The 2,489-nt window shown below is 59.4% G+C and overlaps 1 protein-coding gene across 1 annotated transcript; it reads right to left on the reverse strand.

The window, feature by feature from the left end:
* Positions 1–2,130, reverse strand: LOC125545609 (adenine/guanine permease AZG1-like). The gene has a single exon (XM_048709625.2). It carries the CDS (start codon positions 1,907–1,909, stop codon positions 176–178), a length of 1,734 nt encoding a protein of 577 aa, XP_048565582.1. The 5' UTR covers positions 1,910–2,130; the 3' UTR covers positions 1–175.
* Between the last annotated feature and the right edge of the window lie 359 nt (positions 2,131–2,489).

Raw genomic sequence — 2,489 nt, forward strand, 5'->3', positions numbered from 1 at the left:
TCATAAACATACTGCTTTGCTTGTTTTGTTTGCTGTCTTTGTAAGCTGGCCCTTTAATTTAGCAGTTTCAGGTTTGGCGTCATTATTTTTAATTTAGCACCGAGTCTAGTCCTTGTTTCCAAGAAAACAATTCACAAACAAAACATAAACTACAAGCAGAAAATGAAAACTGCTACTAGGACAATTCCACGTGAGACACGTCTTTCCCATGTTCCCCATTGCCACTGGCACTGCCACTGTTGCTACTTACTACTGGTGTATCGGCTCGCGTGGCCTCACCGCCACCCACTTTCCGGCGAGGACGACAACCAAACCTGGCGGCGGCATGGCACGCCCAATCCCAGGAGTGGAGCAGCATGTAGGAGGCGATGCCGCCGATGAGGCCGTAGGCGATGGAGTAGGTGAGCGGCATGAGCGCCAGCGTCATGAACGCCGGCACGGCCTGCCGCATGTCCTCCCAGTCCACCTCCGCCACCGCGCGCATCATCATCACGCCCACCAGCACCAGCGGCGGCCCCACCGCCCACGACGGGATCGACGCCAGCAGCGGCGTGATGAACAGCGCCGCCGTGAAGTACAAGGACGCGGTGAGCGCCGTGAGCCCCGTCCGCCCCCCCTCGCGGATCCCCGTGGACGACTCGATGAAGACCGTGACGGGGGACGTCCCCAGCAGCGAGCCGAAGACGATGGCGGTGGCGTCGGACATGAAGGCGAAGTACTGCCCCTCGAACTCCCCCGTCGCGTCGTCCACGAAGCCGGCGAAGCGCGCCATGGAGTAGAGCCCGCCGGTGGTGTCGAGGATGTCGACGTAGAGGAAGGTGATGAGCGCCTCCCAGAAGTAGCCGTGCCCGATGCCGCTGAAGTCGAGCGCGCCGGCGGTGGACTGGATGCGGTGGACGTCGAACACCTTCTTGAAGTAGCTGAAGCTCTCGTCGCCGGCGGGCGTGTCCGGGAACGCGGTGACGGCCGTGTTGCGCGGCCATGAGATGAAGGTGACGAAGAGGATGCCGTAGATCATGGCGCCCTTGACGTTCTTGATGAGGCAGAAGGCGATGATGAGGAGGCCGACGATCGCGAGCCAGAAGGTCGGGGAGGTCATCCGGCCGGAGAGGCAGAGTATGCCGCCGGAGACCGTGCCGCCGGGCATCAGCGCCACCGTGCCGTTGGGGAACGTGATCACCGGCGCCACGGACGCGCGCTGCGAGGCCGGGCACGCGCCGAGGGTGACCAGCGTGGACGTGCTGAACCCGACGAGCCCGAACCCCTGGTTGCTCTGCAGGCCGATGAAGGCCAAGAAGAGCCCGATCCCCGCGGACGACGCGATCCGCACGGGCTTGGGGATGAGCTGGGCGAGCTTGGAGCGCAGCCCAACTACAGAGATGAGGAGGAAGACGAGGCCCTCGATGAAGACGGCGGCGAGGGCCTTGCGGTAGGAGAGCGTGCCGGAGCCGTGGAAGCCGACGACGGTGTATGCGAAGTAGGCGTTGGTGCCCATGCCTGGGGCGAGCGCGATGGGGAGGTTGGCGAAGGCGCCCATGATGAAGGAGCCGATGACGGAGGAGGCCGCGGTGGCGACGATGAGGTCGCGGCGCGCGCGGGAGAGGCAGGCGGCGTAGCCGGGGTCGACGGGCGGGAACTTGCAGGCGGGGGACGGGGAGGCGCAGTCGTCGACGGAGCAGGTGGCACCCGAGTCGGAGAGGATGGAGGCGTTGACGGCGAGGATGTATGCCATGGTGAGGAAGGTGGTGGTGCCGGCGCGGAGCTCGGTGGTGAACGTGGTCCCGCGCGCGGACAGGCGGAAGCGCCGGCCCACCCAGGACCGCTCCACCGCGGCGTTGAGGCGGCCCACCCTCGTCGCCGTCGCGGCATGGCCGCCGTCGTCGGTCCGCGGGATGATGGGGCTGGTCATGGCGGCGTGTGGCTGCGGGAGTTCGTTCGTCTGGTGGATCTTTTTAATGGAAGGGGATTCAGGCGGGGAGGGAGGGGGTTGGGGTGCCGCCGTCGAGGGTCAAACGCTGAGACGTAGATGAGTCCACACGGGGAAAGGAGGAGATTCCAAATCTCGTTGGGTATTTGGGGAATCTTTTGCCCACGTTTTTCGTCCTTCGGTGTGAAGGATGTGGTAAACTAGTCACCATGCCCTTTTAAATTACTACTACGACCAGATTTGAGCCTAAATACTTCCTTTGTTTTTAAATATTTGTTTTTTTAGAGATTTCAAATAAACTACCACATACGAATGTATATAAACATATTTTAAAGTGTATATACACTCATTTTACTCCGTATGTAGCCACTAGTTAAAACCTTACATACGGAGTAAAATGAGTGAATCTACACTCTAAAATACGCACGTTTATATACATCCGTATGTGATAGTTCAATTGAAATCTCTAAAAAGACTAATATTTAGAAACAGGGGAGACGGGGAGTAGATAAATCTCAGCAACATAAGGACTGTCTATATCCATGAATCTAGACATTGATAT

This window comes from Triticum urartu, chromosome 1A (genome assembly GCF_056163025.1).
Source record: "Triticum urartu cultivar PI428250 chromosome 1A, HENAU_Tu73, whole genome shotgun sequence".
In the NCBI taxonomy this organism is placed as follows: domain Eukaryota; kingdom Viridiplantae; phylum Streptophyta; class Magnoliopsida; order Poales; family Poaceae; genus Triticum; species Triticum urartu.